Source organism: Artemia franciscana, chromosome 3 (assembly GCF_032884065.1).
Source record: "Artemia franciscana chromosome 3, ASM3288406v1, whole genome shotgun sequence".
Lineage (NCBI taxonomy): Eukaryota > Metazoa > Arthropoda > Branchiopoda > Anostraca > Artemiidae > Artemia > Artemia franciscana.
The window spans coordinates 37657135-37679578 of NC_088865.1; the positions used below are offsets into that span (position 1 = coordinate 37657135).

The window sequence follows — 22444 nt, forward strand, 5'->3', positions numbered from 1 at the left end:
GAGAATCGCCGCAGTTTGCTCATTTAAGTCTATTTGTACAGGGCACATCTTCCGAAAAAATGTGATTTTCGGCGCAGCGCGCACATTTTTCCACCTGACTGGTACAATCGTTGATAAAGTGATCAGGAGATCTGCACTTAAAGCAACATCGCGGTACACTTACGAAATAATAAATTCTGAAAATCTCGTAACCTATTTTTACTCCATTCTTCATAGCGTCACGTTTTGCAAACGAATCTGAAAAGTCTAGTTTGATAGTTTGGGACAAACCAATTCGGTTTATATGCAGTACGAATTAAAGACTGTAATCCATGTTATGAAGAGATTTATGACTCTCACACTAGAGTATTCCCGTGCTCCAATTGTCACTAAGATAAATATGGTCAGTGGGCGAATACCTATCCTGGTATGATTGGAAAGAACCCTAATCGAGATTTTAGTTTATTTCTAAGAGACTGGTATCGTTATGGTTTTAAATTGGTTTGAACAATTTTTATTCGAATAATTTCAAACTTATTTACGTGAAACTGATGCTGCTTTCTTCTGTGTTGACTCCAAAGGAAACCTGAAAAAGAAAAATATAAAATATTAGTCATAGGCTTGAGAACAATTTGTTTTACGAGAAATTTCAAACTTACTAACGTGAAACTGAAGTTGTTTTCTTCATAATTGACTCAAAAGGGAACCTGAAAAAGACAAATATCAAATATTAGTCAAATAGTTCAGAACAGATTTTTTGAATAATTTCAAACTTACTTACGTGAAACTGAAGTGGCTTTTTTACATGTTGTCTCAAAAGGGAACCTGAAAAAGATAAATATCAAATATTAATCATTTGCTTAAGAACAATGTGTTTTTCAAGTAATTTCAAACTTGCTTACTTTAAACTAAAGTTGCTTTCTTCCACGTTGACTCAAAAGGGAACCTGAAAAAGACAAATATCAAATATTAGTCATATGCTTGAGAACAATTTTTTTCAGATATTTTCAAACTTACTTACGTAAAACTGAAGTTGCTTTCTTCCATGTTGACTCAAGAGAGAACCTGCTTTAAGAACATTTTTTTTTCAATAATTGACCACTTACCTACGTCATACTGAAGTTTTTTTTCTTCCATGCTGCCTCAAAAGGGAACCTGAAAAAGCTAACTATCAAATATTAACCATATGCTTAAGATAATTTTTTTTTGAATAATTTCAACCTTATCTACGTGAAACTGAAGCTGTTTTCTTCTATTTTAAATATTGAAATTAATAATATGCTTAAGAACAATTTTGGAATCAATAATTCCAACTGACTTCCTTGAAACTGAATTTGCTTTCTTCTGTGTTAATTCCAAAGACAACCTGAAAAAGACATATCAAATATTAGTCTTCAGCTTAAGAACAATTTTTGTCAGTAATTGATAACTTGCTTACGTTATACTGAAGTTTTTTTCTTCCATGCTGCCTCAAAAGGCAACCTGCAAAAGCCAACTATCAAATATTAGCCATATGCTTAAGAATAATTTTTTCTGATAATTTCAAACTTACTTACGTGATACTAAAGTTGCTTTCTTCCATGTTGACTCAAAAGGAAACCTGAAAAAGACAAATATATAATATATATCATTTGCTCAAGAACAATTTTTTTCAAATAATGTCAAACTTACTTTTGTGGAACTGAAGTTGTTTTCTTCTTTTTTGATTCAGAAGGGAAAAGGAAAAAGAAAAATGTCAAATATTAGTTGTTTGCTTAAGAACAATTTGTTTTTCAAATAATGTCGAACTTACTTTAGTGAAACTGAAGTGGTTTTCTTCCATGTTTACTCAAAAAGAGCCTTAAAAAGATACATATTAACTGTTAGTCATATTACTGAAAGATAGAAATATTTTTTTTCAATAATTGATAATTTACTTACGTAATATCGAAGTTTTATTCTTTCTTGTTAACTCAAAAGGGAATCTAAAAAAGAAAAATATCAAACATTAATCATTTGCTTAATAACAATTCGTCTTTCCAATAATGTAAAACTTACTTCAGTGGAACTGAAGTTTTTTTTCTTCCTTGTGGACTTAAAAGGGAACCTAAAAAAGGCAAATACCAAATACTGGTCCTATGCTTAAGAACAATTTGTTTTTTAAATAATATCAAACTTCCCTACGTGAAACTGAAGTTGATTTCTTCCATATTGACTGAAAAGAGAACCTAAAAAAGATACATATACAACTGTTAGTCATATTTTTGAAAGTCAAGAACAATTTTGTTCAATAATTGATAACTTATCCACGTGATGCTGAAATTCTGTTATTCTTTGTTGACTCAAAGGGAACTTAAAAAAGACAAATATCAAATGTTAATCATTTACTTCAGAACAGTTTGATCTTCAAATAATGTCAAACTTACTTACGTTGAACTGAAGTTGTTTTCTTCCTTGTGGACTTACAAGATAATCTGAAAAAGACTAATATCAAATATTAGTCATATGCTTACGATTATTTTATTTTTCAAATAATTTCAAACTTACTTACGTGAAACTGAAGTTGTTTTCATCCATGTAGACTCAAAGAAGAGCTTGAAAAAGATACATATCAACTGTCAGTCATATTCTTCAACTTGAGAACAATCTTTTCAATAATTGATAACTTACTTACGTGATACTGAAGTTTTCCTCTTTCTTTTTGACTCAAAAGGGATATAAATAAGAGGAGGCCTAGTTGCCCTCCAATTTTTGGTTACTTAAAAATGCAACTAAAACTATATTTTTTTTTACGAACGTTTTTATTAGTAATAAATATACGTAGCTTACGAATTAACTTACGTAACAAACTTCTATATTTGTATATTTTTATTTCGTATATGAGGGGGTTCGCCCCCTCTTCAATACCTCGCTCTTCACACTAAAGCTTGAATTTTGTCATAATTCTTTAAGAATGACCCATGAATCACACAGGCCGTAGAATAAATAGTTGAAATTACTAAAAATACTTTAGCGTAAAGAGCGAGGTATTGTGGAGGAGACGAACCCCCTTATATAAGTAATATTCTCTGTTTGTTTTAAGTTTTAATGCTGCTCCTTACTTCCAGTTGAAAAAAACTTTTTTTATTTATTTTCTCATTGTTTTTAAACAATTTTTTTTAAAAACATATAAAATAAAGTTTTTTCTTTCTTGTAGACTCAGAAGGGGAACCTAAAAAGACAAATATCAAACATTAATCATTTGCTAAAGAAAAGTTTGTTTTGCAAACAATGTAAAACTTACTTACGTGAGACTGAAGTTGACTCAAAAGAGAATTCGAAAAAGACAAATATCAGATATTAGTCATATGCTTAAGAACAATTTTTTTCAAACAGTTTCAAACTTACTTACGTGAAATTAAAGTTGCTCTCTTCCATGTTGACTCAAAAGGGAACCTAAAAAAGGAAAATATCAAATATTAGTCATATGCTTAAGAACAATTTTTTTCAAATAATTTCAAACTTACTTACGTGAAACTGAAGTTGTTTTCTTCCATGTTGAATCAAAAGAAAACCTGATGAAGACAAATATCAAATATTAGTCTTATACTTGAATGCAATATTTAAATAATTTATACCTTACTTACTTGAAAATGAAGTTGTTCATTGACGAGCCAAATCCCACATTAATGCGAAAAAATAGGTTCTGATTAAGTCAAAAAATGAGCTGGATACATGCTGCATGCCGAATTGGCGGAGAAACTAGCGAAGTCCTCACTCAGTGCAAAAATGGGCTATGAACAACTTATAAGAACATTTTTTTAAATAATTTTAAACTTACTTACGAGAAACTTAAGTTACTTTCTTCTATGTTGCCTCAAAAAAGAATCTGAAGAAGACAAATATCAAATATCAGTCTTATGCTTAGAAACAATATTTTTCAAATAATTTATACCTTGCTTACGTGAAATTCAAGTTGTTTTCTTCCATGTTGACCAAAAAAAAGAGAGCCTACTAAAGACAAATATTAAATATTAGTCATATTCTTAAGAACATTTTTTTTAAATAATTTTAAACTTACTTATGTGAAAGTAACTTAAGTTACTTTCTTCTATGTTGCCTCAAAAAAGAATCTGAAAAAGATGAATATGAAATATCAGTCTTATGCTTAGAAATAACATTTTTCAAATAATTTATGCCTTACTTATGTGAAATTTAAGTTTTTTTTTCCATATTGACAAAAAAGAGAAGCTGCTAAAGGCAAATATAAAATATGAGTTATATGCTTAAGAACAATTTTTTTGAATAATTTTAAACTTACTTACGTGAAACTTATGTTGTTATCTTCTATATTAACTCAAAAGAGGGAAAGTGCAAAAGACAATTAATTGATTACTTACTTACGTGAGATTGAAGTTGTTTTCTTCCTTTTTGACTTAAAATAGAACCTCAAAAGATAAATATTGTTGACTCAAAAGATAATTAAAAGAAAAATATTCCATGTTGACTCAAAAGGGAACCTGCAAAAGGCAAATGTCGAATGTGGTTAGTTTTTTTTTTTTTCCAAACTTACTTACGTGAAACTTAAGTTGCTTTCTTCTATGTAGACTCAAAAGGGAACCTGCAAAAGGCAAATATCAGATATTAGTCATATGCTTAAGAAAATTTGTTTTAAAATAATTTTAAACTTAATTACGTGAAATTGAAGTTGCTTTTTCTATGTTGACTCAAAAAAGAACCTGAAAAAGACAAAAATCAGTCTTATGCTTAGAAACAATATTTTTCAAATAATTTATACCTTACTTACGTGAAATTTAAGTTGTTTTTTTTTCATATTGACAAAAAAGAGAACCTGCTAAAGGCAAACATTAATATTGGTCATATGCTTAAGAACAATTTTTTTTTTTTCAATTTTAAACCTAACTACGTGAAACTTAAGTTGCTTTCTTCCATATTAACTCAAAGGGGAACGTGCAAAAGGCTATTAATTGATAACTAATTGAGGTTGAACTGGTAATTATTTGAAACTGAAGTTGTTTTCTTCAAGTTGACTCAAAAGCGAACGCAAAAAAGACAAACATCAAATATTAATCAATTAAATAATAATAATCTGTTTTTCAAACAATCTCAAAATTACTTACGTGAAACTGAAGTTGCTTTCTTCTATTTTGCCTCAAAAAAGAATCTGAAAAAGACAAATATGAAATATCAGTCTTACAATTAGAAAGAACATTCTTCAAATAATTTATACCTTACTTACGTGAAATTTAAGTTGTTTTCTTTCATGTGGACAGAAAAGAGAACCTGCTTAAGGCAAATATCAAATATTAGTCTTATGCTTAAGAACAATTTTTTTTAAACAATTTTAAACCTACGTACTTGAAACTTAAGTTGCTTTCTTCCATATTAAGTCAAAAGGGAACCTGCAAAAGGCAATTAATTGATAACTTACTTAGGTGAGACTGAAGTTTTCTTCCATGTTGACTCAAAAGAGAACCTGAAAAGATAAATATTGTTGATTTAAAAGATAAATATTCCATGTTGACTCAAAAGGGAACCTGCAAAAGATGTCGAATATTAGTCTATGCTATTTTATTTTTTTAATTTCAAACTTATTTACGTGAACTTAAGTTGCTTTTTTCTATATGGACTCAAAAGAGAACCTGCAAAAGGCAAACTTCAGATATTAGTTATATGCTTAAGGATAATTTTTTTCAAATAATTTTATATTTACCTGCGTGAAACTGAAGTTGCTTTCTTCTGTGTTGACTCAAAAAAGAACTTGAAAAAGATAAATATCAAATATAAGTCTTATGCTTAAAACAAAATTTTTCAAATAGTTTATACCTTACTTAAGTGAAAAGTTGTTTTCTTCCATGTTGATAAAAAAGAGAACCTGCTAAAGGCAAATATCAAACATTAGTTATATGCTTGAGAAATAAGCTTATGAACAAATAATTTTTCAAGCAATGTCAAACTTACTTACGTGAAGTTTATGTTGTTTTCTTCCATCTTGACTCAAAATAGGACAGGAAGAAAGGTAAATATTAAATGTTAGTCACATTCTTGAAACTTGAGAACAATTTTATTTTAATAATTGGTAACTTATTTACATGAAACTGAGGTTTTTTCTTCCATGTTGACTCAAAAGTGAACCCGAAAAAGACAAATATCAAATATTGTTCATAACCTTAAGAATAATTTGTTTTTTCAATAATTTCAAACTTACTTATGTGAAACCGAAGCTGTTTCCTTGTATGTTGACTCAAAAGAGACCCTGAAAAAGATAAGTTCACTTGGTACTAAGCTAAATAATGTACAAAAACAACATAATTTACCATATTAGGTTTACAAAATAGCCAGCTTTCATCTAACTTCTTTTTTTCTAAGATATGCTTAGGTCTAGCAAAGAGTCCTTTACCTAAAATGCTATAAATTTGCATCCGTAAAAATAAAAGTAACTTAAATACATTAGGTTTACTTTTTTTGTGGGGGGGGGGCAACCGCTTTGGTTTTCCTTCAAAAGTATTGTTTTTAGTTTTCTTATCTCTTCTTACATTGTTCTTGTTCCATTCTTGTGGTTTCGTAATCCTTTAGATTTTATTCTTTTGTTGAACTAATATAATTGAATAAATCAATCTTAGAACGAGTTCAGCTTAGATTGAATATGTAAATAAATCTTGAAACGAACAAAAATATTTTACTATTGAAGCATAAATGAAACCCAAAACAAACAGAAATCAAATAAACAATCATAGCAAATAAACATACAACAGGTAATAATATAAATGAATAAATAAATCTTAAGACGAATAAAGCTTTAATTGAATATGCGAATCAAGATTGAAACGAACAAATATCATTTCAAAGAAGAGCATGAGTATCGCCTCCTTCCCTAACTTCAAAAGTCTGAAACCTGCTGCGTCATTGGTGCTTTACTGGAAATGAACTATATTACAAATATTTTCTTACGCACTTATTGCAACATTGAAAATAAAAATTAAGTTACAGTAAAATTAAATTTTGAACCGACGGGCTTTTCAGCAGCTGATATCATTATATATCAAATACTTAAGCCGGCTAACCCACAACGGGCATTCAGTTTGAAAATAGGCCTTGACAGTACACTTAACTGATGCCTGTGAATTCAACTATGTTTTAAGATTGAAATGTGTTTTTAAAAATGACTGTTTTGTAACTATTAAAATGATTGTCGTTAAAATGATTGCCTTTACATTCTTGTGGGACACCCTGTATGTATGTTCATTTCCTCTCTGCCCTGTTTGAAAAAAAACAGATTTATTATCGTAACATCAATCCATTTTTTGAGTTCTTCAGCTCAAGCATCCAAACTTTAAAAGGGGGGGGGGGGTGGTGTATCACAAAGCTCTTCTAATATGTTTTCAAGTTAACCAAGTCTTATGTTTTAAAGCACAGTTCCCTATAAAAATAAAAAGGCTGAGAATAGATTGGGACAGAGGAGCGTGCTTAGCTGTTTTGGCCTCAGGCCAGTTGGTACTGCGGTGATTTGTTAGTAATACTTTTACATTCTTTTTTTATTTTTCTATTTTTGAACTGAGGACGGCTGAGCAGAGTTCTCGGCCAAAATATTTGCATTGTAGTTTCATTTTGGCCGACTGGAAATATACACATTTTTCTTCTTTTAGTTATTTCTCATCTTTTCATGCTTAACCAGTTTGGTCCCAGGAACTATTTAATTGTAGTTAATACAATAGATTAATAATTGAATTTACGAGCTTTAAAATTTAGTATTAAAAAATAATTTCCTTCCGTCCAAAATCTGAAAAAAACACTGGATGTTAACGCTTTACACATAGGGCGTAATATTCTGTATAGTTTACAGAAAGAGAGAGAAAGAAAGAAATAAAGAGAGAGAGAGAGAGAGAATGAGGGAGGGGGAGGGAGAGAGAGAGAGAGAGGGAGAGAGAGAGAGAGAGAGAGAGAGAGAGAGTGAAGAAGAGAGAGAGAGTGAGAAAGTGAGCGAGAGGAAGAAACTAAAAAGTTGGCCGTAATAGAAATTGAGAATTGTGTAATCTAGCAATGATAGCTTGTTCAATGAACCATCTAAGTCCTGAGCCAGTGCAAAAGCCAGCGGAGCTTAAGCTCTAGACTGATTTAGTGCAAGAACGAGCCAAATCCCACATTAATGCGAAAAAATAGGTTCTGATTAAGTCAAAAAATGAGCTGGATACATGCTGCATGCCGAATTGGCGGAGAAACTAGCGAAGTCCTCACTCAGTGCAAAAATGGGCTATGAACAACTTATAAGAACATTTTTTTAAATAATTTTAAACTTACTTACGAGAAACTTAAGTTACTTTCTTCTATGTTGCCTCAAAAAAGAATCTGAAGAAGACAAATATCAAATATCAGTCTTATGCTTAGAAACAATATTTTTCAAATAATTTATACCTTGCTTACGTGAAATTCAAGTTGTTTTCTTCCATGTTGACAAAAAAAAGAGAGCCTACTAAAGGCAAATATTAAATATTAGTCATATGCTTAAGAACATTTTTTTAAAATAATTTTAAACTTACTTATGTGAAACTTAAGTTACTTTCTTCTATGTTGACTCAAAAAAGAACCTGAAAAAGACAAATATCAGTCTTATGCTTAGAAACAATATTTTTCAAATAGTTTATACCTTACTTACGTAAAATTTAAGTTGTTTTCTTCCATGTTGACAGAAAAGAGAACCTGCTTAAGGCAAATATCAAATATTAATGATATGCTTAAGAACAATTTTTTTAAATAATTTTAAACTTAATTACGTGAAACTGAAGTTGCTTTCTTCTGTGTTTACTTAAAAAATAACGTGAAAAAGACAAATATTAAATATCAGTCTTATGCTTAGAAATAATATTTTTCTAATAATTTATATCTTACTTACGTGAAATTTAAGTTGTTTTCTTCCATGTTGACCAAAAAAAAGAGAGCCTACTAAAGACAAATATTAAATATTAGTCATATTCTTAAGAACATTTTTTTTAAATAATTTTAAACTTACTTATGTGAAAGTAACTTAAGTTACTTTCTTCTATGTTGCCTCAAAAAAGAATCTGAAAAAGATGAATATGAAATATCAGTCTTATGCTTAGAAAGAACATTTTTCAAATAATTTGTACCTCACTTATGTGAAATTTAAGTTGTTTTTGTTTTCCATGTTGACAAAAAAGAGAACCTGCTAAAGGCAAATATAAAATATTAGTTATATGCTTAAGAACAATTTTTTAAAATAATTTTATAATTACGTGAAACTTAAGTTGCTATCTTCTATATTAACTCAAAAGGAAATTGCAAAAGACAATTAATTGATTACTTAAGTTGTTTTCTTCCTTTTTGACTTAAAATAGAACCTCAAAAGATAAATATTGTTGACTCAAAAGATAAATCAAAGAAAAATATTCCATGTTGACTCAAAAGGGAACCTGCAAAAGGCAAATGTCGAATGTGGTTAATTTTATATTTTTTTTATTTCAAACTTACTTACGTGAAACTTAAGTTGCTTTCTTCTATGTGGACTCAAAAGGGAACCTGCAAAAGGCAAATATCAGATATTAGTCATATGCTTAAGAAAATTTGTTTTAAAATAATTTTAAACTTACTTACGTGAAATTGAAGTTGCTTTCTTCTATGTTGACTCAAAAAAGAACATGAAAAAGACAAAAAAAAGACCTGAAATCAGTCTTATGCTTAGAAACAATATTTTTCAAATATCTTATACCTTACTTACCTTAAATTACCTTAAATCGCACTGGCCGGCGAATAAGGTTGGGTGAACATCCTGTAGATTCGCCGGTTGAGTGATGGAGGTGGAAGTGCGTTGTCTAGTTCCGTTGAGTAGATCCACTGGCCTCCCAGTGTAGTTTCCACTCCATCGCTGCCCAGTCTCGGTCAATTGCTTTTTTGAAGTTGTCAACAGTTTTGGACTGAACTGTTTCTTCACTAAGGGAATTCCACAGTGGAACAGCACGAGTTGAGAAGAAGTTGGAACGTTCTCTCCGTGAGCTTCTTTGTTGCTGGAGCTTCTTGGTGTGGCCCCGGGTGTGGCTAGAGAGCGACTTATTAAAAAGCCCTGGTGTGACACCATTCTCCAGCAGCTTGTGGGTCAGGATTGCATCTCCGCGTTTCCTCCTGTACGTCAGGGTTGGGAGCTTGAGTTTCTTGAGGCGTTCAGGGTACGAGAGGTTCTTACATTTGGTTGGTAGTTTTGTAGCCCTCCGCTGAACGCTCTCAAGGATCTTCTTGTCCACGACATAGTGGGGAACGGCAAGAGAGACTCCGTACTCAAGTTGCGGTCTAACCAGTCCTGTATATAGCTTCCTGATTGTCCTGGGAGATCTACTGGTGATATTACGTCTGATGAGACCAAGGGACCTGTTGCCTTTTGCAGCTAGGTATTTGCTGTGACTATGGAATTTCATTTTGTCATCAACAATGACCCCAAGGTCTCTTTCTTCGGTGACAGTTTCCAAAGTTATGAGCTTCCCAGTTCGATCTGTCATTGTATATGTCATTCCTGGTTTACTTACGTGAAATTTAAGTTGTTTTTTTTTTCATGTTGACGAAAAAGAGAACCTGCTAAAGGCAAACATAAATATTAGTCATATGCTTAAGAACAATTTTTTTTTATTTTAAACCTAACTACGTGAAACCTAAGTTGCTTTCTTCCATATTAACTCAAAAGGGAACGTGCAAAAGGCTATTAATTCATAACTAATCGAGATTGAACTGGCAATTATTTGAAACTGAAGTTGTTTTCTTCAAGTTGACTCAGAAGGGAACGCAAAAAAGACAAATATCAAATATTAATCAATTAAATAATAATAATCTGTTTTTCAAACAATCTCAAAATTACTTACGTGAAACTGAAGTTGCTTTCTTCTATTTTGCCTCAAAAAAGAATCTGAAAAAGACAAATATGAAATATCAGTCTTACAATTAGAAAGAACATTCTTCAAATAATTTATACCTTACTTACGTGAAATTTAAGTTGTTTTCTTCCATGTTGACAAAAAAGAGAACCTGCTAAAGGCAAATATCAAATATTAGTCTTATGCTTAAGAACAATTTTTTTTAAATAATTTTAAACCTACGTACGTGAAACTTAAGTTGCTTTCTTCCATATTAACTCAAAAGGGAACCTGCAAAAGGCAATTAATTGATAACTTACTTAGGTGAGACTGAATTTGTTTTCTTCCATGTTGACTCAAAAGAGAACCTGAAAAGCCAAATATTGTTGATTTAAAAGATAAATATTCCATGTTGACTCAAAAGGGAACCTGCAAAAGATGTCGAATATTAGTCTATGCTATTTTATTTTTTTAATTTCAAACTTACTTACGTGTAACTTAAGTTGCTTTTTTCTATATGGACTCAAAAGGGAACCTGCAAAAGACAAACTTCAGATATTAGTTATATGTTTAAGGATAGTTTTTTCAAATAATTTTATACTTACCTACATGAAACTGAAGTTGCTTTCTTCTGTGTTGACTCAAAAAAGAACCTGAAAAAGATAAATATCAAATATAAGTCTTATGCTTAAAACAAAATTTTTCAAATAGTTTATACCTTACTTAAGTGAAAAGTTGTTTTCTTCCATGTTGATAAAAAAGAGAACCTGCTAAAGGCAAATATCAAACATTAGTTATATGCTTGAGAAATAAGCTTATGAACAATTAATTTTTCAAGTAATGTTAAACTTACTTACGTGAAGTTTATGTTGTTTTCTTCCATCTTGACTCAAAATAGGACAGGAAGAAAGGTAATTATTAAATGTTAGTCACATTCTTGAAACTTGAGAACAATTTTATTTTAATAATTGGTAACTTATTTACATGAAACTGAGGTTTTTTCTTCCATGTTGACTCAAAAATGAACCCGAAAAAGACAAATATCAAATATTGTTCATAACCTTAAGAATAATTTGTTTTTTCAATAATTTCAAACTTACTTATGTGAAACCGAAGCTGTTTTCTTGTATGTTGACTCAAAAGAGACCCTGAAAAAGATAAGTTCACTTGGTACTAAGCTAAATAATCTAAAAAAAAACAACATAATTTACCATATTAGGTTTACAAAATAGGCAGCTTTCATCTAACTTCTTCTTTCTAAGATACGCTTAGGTCTAGCAAAGAGTCCCTTACCTAAAATGCTATAAATTTGCATCCGTAAAAATAAAAGTAGCTTAAATACATTTGGTTTACCTTTTTATGTGGGAGGGGGGGGGGTCAGTTGCTTTTGGGTTTCCTTCAAAAATATTGTTTTTAGTTTTCTTATCTCTTCTTGCATTGTTCTTGTTCCATTCTTGTGGTTTCGTAATCCTTTAGATTTTATTCTTTTGTTGAACTAATATAATTGAATAAATCAATCTTAGAACGAGTTCAGCTTAAATTGAATATGTAAATAAATCTTGAAACGAACAAAAATATTTTACTATTGAAGCATAAATGAAACCCAAAACAAACAGAAATCAAATAAACAATCATAGCAAATAAACATACAACAGGTAATAATATAAATGAATAAATAAATCTTAAGACGAATAAAGCTTTAATTGAATATGCGAATCAAGATTGAAACGAACAAATATCATTTCAAAGAAGAGCATGAGTATCGCCTCCTTCCCTAACTTCAAAAGTCTGAAACCTGCTGCGTCATTGGTGCTTTACTGGAAATGAACTATATTACAAATATTTTCTTATATACTTATTACAACATTGAAAATAAAAATTAAGTTACGGTAAAATTAAATTTTGAACCGATGGGCTTTTCAGCAGCTGATATCATTATATATCAAATATTTAAGCCGTCTAAACCCCAACGGACATTAAGTTTGAAAATAGGCCTTGACAGAATACTTAACTGATGCCTGTGAATTCAACTATGTTTTAAGATTGAAATGTGTTTTTAGAAATGACTGTTTTGTAACTATTAAAATGATTGTCGTTAAAATGATTGCCTTTACATTCTTGTGGGACACCCTGTATATATGTTCAGTTCCTCTCTGCCCTGTTTGGAAAAAAACAGATTTATTACCGTAACATCAATACATTTTTCGAGTTTTTTGGCTCAAGCATCCAAAATGTAAAAGGGGGGGGGGTGTATCAGAGGGCTCTTCTAATACACTTTCAAGTTAACCAAGACTTATGTTTTAAAGCACAGTTCCCTATATTTTTTCTGGGGGTTGTAGACTGCTTTGAAGGTTTAATTCTTCCCCTCTCCGTGCACCTGCCCGCAATACCACATGATTGATTGATGATGCATCTCACGCAGTTATCCCCGTTTTTGACAAGATGATCGTCTACTTTAACTACCTTTAATATTTATGAATCTCACTTTTAACACAACTTTAATTGTGTGCTTTGATGCTACATGATCCTTATTTTCGTTAAGGTTTGATTTTATTTTATTACAATTTCAGTTTTTTATTTTGGTATTGATTTTTTTACAGTATTTCCATTTTTATATTTGATATTTATTCTCTTATAATTTTGTGACTATAACCTAACCGGTAGCCAAATTTCAGTAAATGGTATTTATCTAACACTTATTATAAGTAAATTTTCAAAAAATCACATTATATGAAATTTGTATTCTTTATAATATTATATGAGATTCTTAATTAATATTCAAATTATATCTGATTTTTTGTTGTTTCTGCTTATCAGCTTGAATGCTAATCAGTTTGACTGAAATTGTCTAAGTGCGTTTTTATTATTATATTTTTAGGCTTGACGCTGGATGGATCATCAAAATTGGCCGTGGCTTGGATTACTTTAAGCCACCAAAATCAAAATGGGCTATCGGGTATTACGATCTTGACCTTCGACCTTGTCATGAATCAACCATAGATATCTATCATAGAAATAATCTAGCTAAAAACACATGAAGATTTGCCTTATTGCCGCTCCAAAGTTTTGACTCTTTCTCTCAACTTTTCTTTTTAAAACAGTAAAAAGCGTTAGCATAAACAGCGGGTCGTTGAAGAGGAAGCAGCCCCTTTCATATACGAAGTAATTTCTGTTCGTTTTAATTCTTAATGTCGCTCTTACTTTCAGTTAAAAAAACTTGTTTTTTTTTTTATTTAATTTCTGAACGTTTTTGAATCAATGCATGTTTTGATTTTCGCTCTCCGCAGAGGAATAATTAAAACGAAATTTGCATTTTTTTTTTTTTTTTGGCTCAATGGCTTTCTCATAATTTTGATCGAATGATTTTGAGAAAAAAAGACCGGGGGAGGAAGCGTAGTTGCCCTGCGATTTTCGGTTAATTAAAAAGGCAACTAGAACTTTTAATTTTTTACGAATCTTTTTATTAGTAAAAGATATACGTAACTTATACATTAGCTTAAGTAAAGAACTTTTGTATTCTCATGTTTTTATTACATATATGAGGGGGTTCGCCCCCTCGTCAGTACCTCGCTCTTTACACTAAAGCTTAAATTTTGTCCCAATTCATTAGGAATGACCCCTGAATCACAAAAGCCGTAGAATAAATAGTTGAAGTTACTAAAAACACTTTAGCGTAAAGAGCGAGGCATTAGGAGGAGTTGAGCCCCTCATATGGGTAATAATTTCTGTTCGTTTTAATTTTTAATGCTGCTCCTTACTTCCAGCTGAAAAAAAAATTTCATATTTATTTTTTCAATGTTTTTTTTTTTAAGTAAAAAATCCTGCGCTCTTTTCATGGAAATTTTCTTCCCCCATGACAAATTCCTCGATGGAAAGTCCCCCCAGCATATCTCTCTCTTCTCAACCCCTCCCTCCAACCAAAATATCCTCCTGAAAACGCCTGTACACTTAAAAGTAACCATTACTATATGTAAGCACTGGTCAAAGTTTGTAACTTGTAGCCCCTCCCACGGGGGCTGTGGGGGAGTAAGCCCCCAAAGACAAAGCTATAAGGTTTTTCGACTACGCTGAATAAAATGGCTATCTCAGAATTTCGATCCGTTGACTTTGGGAAAATAATTAGCGTGGGAGGGTGCCTAGGTGCCCTCCAATTTTTTTGGTCACTTAAAAAGGGCACTATAACTTTTCATTTCTATTAGAATGAGCCCTCTCGCAACATTCTAGGACAACTGGGTCGATACGATCACCCCTGGGAAAAAAAACAAAAAAACAAACAAATAAACACACATCCGTGATCTGCCTTCTGGCAAAAAATACGAAATTCAACATTTTTGTAGATAGAAGCTTGAAACTTCTACATTAGGATTCTCTGATACGCTGAATCTGATGGTGTGATTTTCGTTAAGATTCTATGACTTTTAGGGGGTGTTTCTCCCTATTTTCTAAAATAACGCAAATTTTCTCAGGCTCTTAACTTTTGATGCGTAAGACTAAACTTGATGAAACTTATATATTTAAAATCATCATTAAAATGCAATTCTTTTTATGTAGCTATTGGTATCAAAATTTCATTTTTTTTAGAGCTTTGTTTACTATTGAGCCAGGTCGCTCCTTACTACAGTTCGTTACCACGAACTGTTTGATGTTCATTTCTAATATTATGCTTTTATTTGTCATAATATTAACTGAAAAAGAAGAGTCAAAATATTAATAGAAATGAAACGAAAGTGTACTAATAAAAGAATAAGGAAAATATGAACCAACATCGAGGTAGCAAACTCTAATATACTAATACTAAAGGAAAGGCAAAAAAAGTTTCGTAGCATAAATATGTTTTTGAATTTCAGTTTTGTTTTATCGATTTTAAAAAGCTTTGAAAAAATGGGGACGGAGAAGGAGCGTGCGCAGCTGTGTTGGCCTCGGCCAGTTTTTGTGAGTTGTTAGCAGTAGTGGCATTCTACTTAGTTTGCCGAAGCAAGATTCTTAATTGGCGGATCTATAAATGGCTTGGCAATACATTTTCTCTACGTCCGGAAGGAAAGTATTTAAAACGAAAAAAGTATTGATGGATATTTCCTGCATATTTGGCTAATTAAACTAAATTCATTGTTTAAAATTTAACCATATACTTAAATGAAGAATTCCTTGAATTTTGGGAAGTGTTATTTTTCGATGTTTTATAATTTCTTAGACCACACTGCTTTTCCATTTAGGAAAAATTAATAGTGATAAACGGGTTAGTTTAATTGAAGCAGTGAAACAAAAAAGCAAAATAAAAAACAATGAAAAAACATTAATTGATGAAAAATTCCGAATATGTTGACTCCACGTCTGAGAGCCTTTCTCAACGAAAAAAGAAAAAAAAACTTTAAAGAAGAAAAAACAGATTTTTTTTTTAATAAAACTACCTTAAAGAACCTGTAAAGAGGAAAAAAACCTTTTGTGCACTATATACATTCGTTTTTGTCTTGTTCAGTGAGTAACAGCAGCTCTGGAAGTGTTTAGAATGTGAGTTGTATTTATTCGTTTTATTTTTTTATCTCTTTCTTTCTCCCGTTTGTTTATTTTGTCGTTTCTTTAAATGCTTTTATTTAAAAAAAAAATTCTTCTTCAAAGTTTTTTATTTCGTTGAGAAAGGCTTCAGGACGTGTAGCCTAAATATTCGTTTTTTTTTATTAATTAATGTTTTGTTGTTGGTTTTTGTTTTCGTTTTTTTTGTTCCACTGTTTATTTAAATTAAACCCGTTTTTTTCTCTTAATGTTTTGATGTTTTAATAAATAATAACTAGTTAAAATAGATTTTGCTTTCATAAAGTGCAAATAATAGTCTAGCCTCTAGGTGTTCGGGGGATTTGAGCTCTTATTTTTAGAAAATATCTATTCGTATAAGATTTTTAGTTGATTGCGTATTCTAATTTCTGTCTGTCTTCAGTTTTATTATTTAATTCGTAGTAAAATCTGATATTTTAAATTCTGACTTGGCTATTCATTTAAATTTGTGTGTGTTTTAGACTTCATCTATTCGTTCATACTAATTTCTGTTCGTTTCAAGCTTAACCTATCATATGACTTTGTTTTGGCTTGTTTTAAGTTTTATTGTACTTTCTCCTAAAATTAGTTTGTGGGAGAGAAGAGGGATGTTGGAAAGGCCGCAGCATGACACTTTGAAAGTCGTTGTATACTTTAGGTTATGAAAACAAATTCTACTTTTTGGAAAAAAATTGGCAGTGGGGGAGGACTAAGTGGCGTTAGGACTTAGCTTGCTTTTGCACAAGTTTTTTCCGCTGCCCCGTCTTTAAATTGAATAAGGACTGAGGTCCTGCTTTTACCGAGTCAGGACTTGGATTTTATTAAACTGAATCGTGACTTAGCTCGTTTGAACGGGATCAGGACTTAGCTCATTTTTGTACCACGTCTTTGAAATCCTCCATCTTGGGCCTCAATCGTTTCCGCACCAACTCAGACTTTAGCTTGTTTACCAAGCGTATACTTATTGTGTTTTTGAAGTGAATCAGGACTTGGCACCTTTTTGTACTTGATCGTCGAAATTCCGCAGCTTGGACTTCACCCCTTTCAGTACTGTGTCGAAACTTTGCCTCTGTGCCTGACATAGCTATTTTTCAACCGAGTGAGGATTTAGTTCATTTTTGCATTGAACTACAACTTAACATGTTTTACATATAGTCAATCCTGACCTATTTCTTAGCTCGTTTTTTTGCGCAGGGTAACAACTCAGCTCATTTTTGTGTTGAGTCAGGGTTGGCCTCATTTTTACATCAAGTGTGTCCGTGCCTTAGATCTAGCTCATTTCGCACCGGGTCAGGACTGGGCTCGTTTTTACATCGATCTAGGGACTAGTTCATTAGCACATTGAAACAGAAATTAGATTGTCTTGCACCGAGTTAGAACTTAGCTCGTTGTACAGCAAGTCAGTCCTCGAGTTGTTCATAGCCCATTTTTGCACTGAGTGAGGACTTCGCTAATTTCTCCGCCAATTCGGCATGCAGCATGTATCCAGCTCATTTTTTGACTTAGTCAGAACCTATTTTTTCGCATTAGTGTGGGATTTGGCTCGTTCTTGCACTAAATCAGTCTAGAGCTTAAACTCCGCTGGCTTTTGCACTGGCTCAGGGCTTAGATGGTTCATTGAACAAGCTATCATTGCTAGATTACACAATTCTCAATTTTTATTACGGCCAACTTTTTAGTTTCTCCCTCTCACTCACTTTCTCACTCTCTCTTCTTCACTCTCTCTCCCTCTCTCTCTCTCTCTCTCTCTCTCTCTCTCTCTCTCTCTCTCTCTCTCTCTCTCCCTCTCTCTCTCTCTCTCCCTCCCCCTCCCTCATTCTCTCTCTCTCTCTATTTATTTATTTCTTTCTCTCTCTTTCTGTAAACTATACAGAATAATACGCCCTATGTGTAAAGCGTTAACATCCAGTGTTTTTTTCAGATTTTGGACAGAAGGAAATTATTTTTTAATACTAAATTTTAAAGCTCGTAAATTCAATTATTAAACTATTGTATTAACTACAATTAAATAGTTCCTGGGACCAAACTGGTTAAGCATGAAAAGATGAGAAATAACTAAAAGAAGAAAAATGTGTATATTTCCAGTCGGCCAAAATGAAACTACAATGCAAATATTTTGGCCGAGAACTCTGCTCAGCCGTCCTCAGTTCAAAAATAGAAAAATAAAAAAAAGAATGTAAAAGTATTACTAACAAATCACCGCAGTACCAACTGGCCTGAGGCCAAAACAGCTAAGCACGCTCCTCTGTCCCAATCTATTCTCAGCCTCCGTCTTTACACACTCTCATGAAGTTCCCGTTTCCCTTAAATCTTTTCTTGACATCCTCTACCCATCCATGGATGACCTGCTTTTCGTCTGGCCGACAAGAACAATCTTTGGTAATCGGTCATCATTCATCCGCAGAACTTGTCCTATACATTTCAACGTTTCTCTCGTTATAGGCCTAGAAAGCGGGACTAAACCACATTTTTGGTAGAGCTTCCTGTTTGAGATAAGTCTGTCAGTCAGGTACCGAAAATAACCTGTAGGCATTTATTTGGAAAACATCTAGCAAATCCACCTCCGTTTTTTGAAGGGCCCAGGCTTCAGATTTATACTTGACAACTGCCATCGCTATAACAACCAATATATTAACCTTGGTTCGCAGAGATTTGATCTTTCAAACTTTTTTCAACTGTGGACGACCACCCTGGACTTTGGCTTTTCTACTTTTAACATCTTTACTACACCCTCCGTCCTCACTAATAATACTACTCAGGTATATGAAGATATCCACTTGGTTGATCTTCGCTTATCCAACATCACTTTTTCACCTTCATTTATTTTTAGTCTTGGCGACTTAGTCTTCTTAAAACTAATTTTAATATTCATGCATCCTGAATTCGACAACTAAAGTCCTTCTAGCTGAGGTGTTTCAATCTAATTAAGATTGATGCTTTTTGTAACTGAGTGTTAATGTCTCCCTCACTACTAGGTTAATTTAGAAAGTGACACGTAAAACAAAATTATTAAAATTTGTTAACAAAACATGGTCTCGTTCAAATTCGTGATACTTTTTACAATGGTACACCAACTTTATACCCTCGTCAGCTATTACGTCGTAAGTAAATACGACGTGGATATTTCGTCAAATATGAGGATAATACCAAAAAACTGACTTCGTCAACCCTCCTTCCCTTTTCACTAAATTACCGTTCTTGCATAACAGTATTTCAAGAATTTTTTTCTATTGACATGTTTCGATATTTAAAAACTTATTAACTTTGTTTTGGTACAGAAATAGGTTTGCAAATACAATTTTGTGCTTGAGTGTCATGGAATTTTTACCAGAAAACCAAATAAAAACTTTTACAAACGTCATAAAAAACTCCGTAATATGGGTCTAACGCGGAGTGTATTGATATATAGTTAAAATAATAGTTCTCAAGCCCGCATAATTAACAAATTTGTGCCTTGGTTTCTCTTTCAGTCCAAAAGTTAAGTTGTTTTCTTAATAGCCCTTTTAATAATTGGCAAGACTTGTTTACGTGACGATCGTAACACTTACAAAAATAAAGTCAGTGGCTTGCTAAAACAAAATATATCATTTCGGAATAGTTACTTTTAAAGTACTGCTTGACTTTATTTTTAAGGCAGATGCTGCTGTTTATCGAGCTATGACCCTTTATGAAGGTTGTTTTCTTTTCTGGGCTTGAACTGGGGAGCTCCTCAGGTCTGAAATACGTAACAAGATAATGCATTATTGAGAAATAAACGACTACTTACAATGCGTCAGGTAGGATTTGTGTGACAAAACTTATTTTAAAATTTGAAAAGGACATATTATATTTTGTGCTCTGCTAGAATAGGAAAATTAGTTGGGGGCTGAAAAAAATGTATCTTTGAGAAATGTACATGACAGTTCTCAGAATTCAAAATTTTGGGAAGGGAGCTGGAATACATTTTATTTTATTTATTTTCGTAGAAGGTTATAAACTAAATCCCTGACGATTGTCCTAAACAAAAATATAGTCAATTTTCTGTTTAAGGGCATCCACAAAGAGTTGCATGGATTCCACTATCGTATGGAGACATAGTCCGATTTAACCTCTTCTTTTTAATTTTTGGGTCAATACTGTCTCACAAGCCCTCATTGTCGTAGACGGTTATAGACTGAATCGTAGAATCAATATATTTTGTTAGAATGGCGGTCTAATGCTTGTCATAGACAAAATATACTCAAGTTTTTGTGTAAGGGCACCCACAAAGAGGAGCATGGATTCCACTATCGTTTGGGGACATAGTCAGATTTCAACCTCTTCTTTTTAATTTTTGGGCTAGTGCTGTCTCACATGCCCTCATTGTCGTAGACGATTATAAGCTGAATCCCCCGCAGACAATTCTCCTCGGAAAATCCCCCTCCCCGCAGACAGCCCACAAAAAAAACACACAAAATTGAGCAGCCAAAGGGAAAATATGACAAAAAGAAAAAAGAAAAGAAAGAACTTCGGAATAGTCTGCCTTTATTTCAAAATATAGGTACAATATATGATTGTAGAATATCCTATAGTATTTATTTTTATATTTTTTTTGTGTGTTTTGGGGAGTTGTGGGTTTAGTTATCATAGCAGGGTAAGATAAAGATTAAAGAAAGTAATTTTAGCGGCAACCGTGGAAGGGGTGTCCTGTGATAGAAGAGCTCAGAGATACAGGCTGGATATAAGGATTAAAAGCAATTACTTCCTGTTGATTTGGCCTGGGATCGATGTCTATAGCAGCCTATATGATGCCAGTTCACCTCTTGCGGCCGAGAACGTGTCCATTAGGTGTACATCATAAGGTTTTCCATTTTGAAGTACTTTTAGTAATTGTTTTGGTTTTTGGTTTTTTTTATTTAGTTTAAATAACAGGGAGTAGAACTCCTTAGCGATAAGCGAGCAAATGATTTTCTTTAACGTTTATCTTACCTTGCTATGTTAACTCACCCTTCAACCCCCCAAAATCACGAAGAAATAAAAATAACTACTTTAGGATATTCTACACCTTATATTCTACTTATGTTTTGGAATATAGGTGGAATATTCCTAAATCCATCCTTTTCTTTATCTTTTTATTTGTCTTATTGTCTCTTTGACTGCTCAATATCATAATTGGAGATAACTTTCCGGGGAGAGAAGGATTTCTCGGGGTAATTTTCTGCAGAAGAATTAGACAGACACCGTCGTAGCCGTTTATTTTGAGATTCAAAATGTATGAAACACAAAAAAAAAAAAAAAATCAAACTTGAAAAATAGTATCTATACCAGTTACTTTTTTTAAATTCAGAATATTGGGAAATCAGATTCCTATATTACAGCCTCCACCTCCTGCCGCAAAACAAATGATATTTTTTAATAAGGAACTTCAAATCACTTTACTGGAGAAGATGTTTAAAAAATTTCCCTTGCTCTTGCAAAGTATTCTGATGGGTAAAGTAAAGAACATGGTATAGGTTCTACACCTTAGTTCATCTTTTAAAACCTTAATATAGATGCAGCTCTGATTAAATCTTACTATATTTTATTGCGGAGCTCTAAGAAATTTAGTTTGCTTTTGAAGCGCTGGTTAATTATTCTCTCATATCCAAATATGCATATTTTGACCAACTTTGAACAACTGCTGGTCACAATCCATTTTTCTGATCCTAGTACAGATGTAAAGGTTATTCAAACACTAGTTTACAAGTTAAGGAGCTTAGTTAGTTGCTATTGAGCGTAAGGCCCAGAACTACAAAGGAATACAATGGAACGAAACAGCAGACTTACTAACAAATAATGCAGAAAATATCCTATAGACAAATCCTTCTTGAAAGTAAGATGTTAAGGATGCTTTAAGGTAAAGAGCAAAGTTCAACCATTTCCACTTGCTGTCTTATCCATTTTAAGCAAGGCATTTGTCCATGATGTATTACTTGTTAAATACCACGTATCTTTTCTTGTATGATGTTTTGTTTGTTTTTTTTTTAGTTGAGGACTTCATCAAGCTCCTCTTTGCCGAAATTGCTGTTTATTTGAAGAAAGGAAAAAACAAATTTAGTTGAAGAAAGTGCAAAAAGGAAAAAAATTTTTGGGTTATTATTAATCAC

The 22444-nt window shown here is 32.2% G+C and overlaps 1 protein-coding gene across 5 annotated transcripts in view; it reads left to right on the forward strand.

Annotated features, from left to right (window-relative positions):
- Positions 1-16782, forward strand: part of LOC136025248 (MIT domain-containing protein 1-like) — a 42371-nt gene extending 25589 nt beyond the window's left edge. For all 5 annotated transcript variants that reach the window (XM_065701086.1, XM_065701084.1, XM_065701088.1 and 2 more), the window contains exon 5: positions 13690-16782. In XM_065701086.1, the coding sequence (XP_065557158.1) occupies positions 13690-13849 (160 nt within the window). In that variant the 3' untranslated portion in view covers positions 13850-16782. The remainder of the gene's footprint in view (positions 1-13689) is intronic.
- The last annotated feature ends 5662 nt before the right edge of the window (positions 16783-22444 follow it).